The sequence below is a fragment of the Myotis lucifugus genome, unplaced genomic scaffold (assembly GCF_000147115.1).
Source record: "Myotis lucifugus unplaced genomic scaffold, Myoluc2.0 scaffold_1307, whole genome shotgun sequence".
Classification (NCBI taxonomy): Eukaryota; Metazoa; Chordata; class Mammalia; order Chiroptera; family Vespertilionidae; genus Myotis; species Myotis lucifugus.
The window spans coordinates 24676-26163 of NW_005872355.1; the positions used below are offsets into that span (position 1 = coordinate 24676).

Here is a 1488-nt window from a genome sequence, read left to right on the forward strand (position 1 = left end):
CCAGACGCTCATGCAGGAGCTGCCCCCTGGTGGTCAGAGCGCTCCCACAGGGGGAGCTCTGCTCAGCCACAAGCCAGGCTGATGGCTGCCAGTACAGCGGTGGTGGCGGGAGCCTCTTCTGCCTCCTCAGCAGCGCTAAGGATGTCTGACTGCAGCTTAAGCCTGCTCCCCGCTGGCAAGTGGACATCCCCGGAGGGCTCCCAGGCTGCCAGAGGGATGTCTGATTGCCAGCTTAGACCCAATCCCCCAGGGAGCAGGCCTAAGCCAGCAGGTGGTCATCCCCCGAGGAGTCCCAGACTGAGAGAGGGCACAGGCCGGGCTGAGGGACCCCCCCCCCCCCCAATTGCACAAATTTTTGTGCACCAGGCCTCTAGTTTAAAAATACAATCTAAACTCATACACCAATGATCTGAGTGAGTCGCTGGACTAAAAAGGGAGAGTAGGCTGTGAGGGAGGCTCCCAGCCCGCGGCCAAGGCCAGCAGCTGCGCTCACTTCCAGTTCTGGGCCTGCACAGGCTTTGAGCGTGCGACTCACTTAAACCAAATGTCACCACACAGCAAAGTGGCGACCTGCTGGACTGACAAGAGAGGGGTTTTGCACACAGACTCCTCGCTGTCCTGTGGCCCACGGGAGAGCTGCAGCACTGGGTCACGGACACCCCATCGGGACAGAGGCCCAGCGTCCGCACAGACTGCCCACCCACAGCAGTGCCCAGTCAGTTAGCAGCTCCAACGAGAGTGAGGACCAGTGCCCACCCCTCACCAGCAGTCGGCTCGGACAGCCCAGGGCCTCTCCATCCGTTTGCTGCCGGTAAAGGAGACGGTGGAATTTGGGGGCCCCTGAGGCCCTGCCCTGTCCAGGTGGCTCAGCCCCGTGAAGAGTCTCCAGTGGTTCCCAGGCTCCTCAGGGCTCACCGCCATGTGCACATAGCAACGTGCTTGCGACAGCTGAGTGCCTTCCAGCGTTTTCCCTGGGTTACTTTTCAACACTGTCCTTGAGAGATAACAAACACTATTGCTCGAAACCCCAAACCAAGACCTAATATCTTTAAGCTTCCTAAGGTCAAGGAAGGAAAATAAAAAACAAAACAGGAGCACACAGAAGCCTGTCCAGCACTCTGTTCTGAAACAGACAGTACTCCAAGCCACCCCTTTAAACTTCCTTACCAACCTGTATGACTTTCACCCAAAAAGACATCACAGGACTCCAGCTAATAAGCAGGTTCTACTCTTTCTTACAGATACTTTCAAATGAGTAAGTTTCAACATGTCCATTATACTATTTATAAGACAATGATTAAAACACTGTCAACGACACGGGAGTCACCCCCCAAAAGGAGGGGCGGACGCTAATATCAGCACAAGAGGGCCCACGGTTCCTGGCTGTGGTGCAGCGAGGAAGAACGTGGGAGGGAACGTCTAAGCAATGCACCTCAGCCTGGCTGAGGTGAGCTGGGCTGCTAATGGGGACAGCGGCCCGGGACTGTG

The 1488-nt window shown here is 56.5% G+C and overlaps 1 protein-coding gene across 1 annotated transcript in view; it reads right to left on the reverse strand.

The window, feature by feature from the left end:
- Positions 1-1488, reverse strand: part of CAMSAP1 (calmodulin regulated spectrin associated protein 1) — a 32531-nt gene that overhangs the window by 24147 nt on the left and 6896 nt on the right. Inside the window, 1 exon segment of the mRNA XM_023748357.1 lies at positions 764-865. Within this exon segment, the coding sequence (XP_023604125.1) occupies positions 764-865 (102 nt within the window).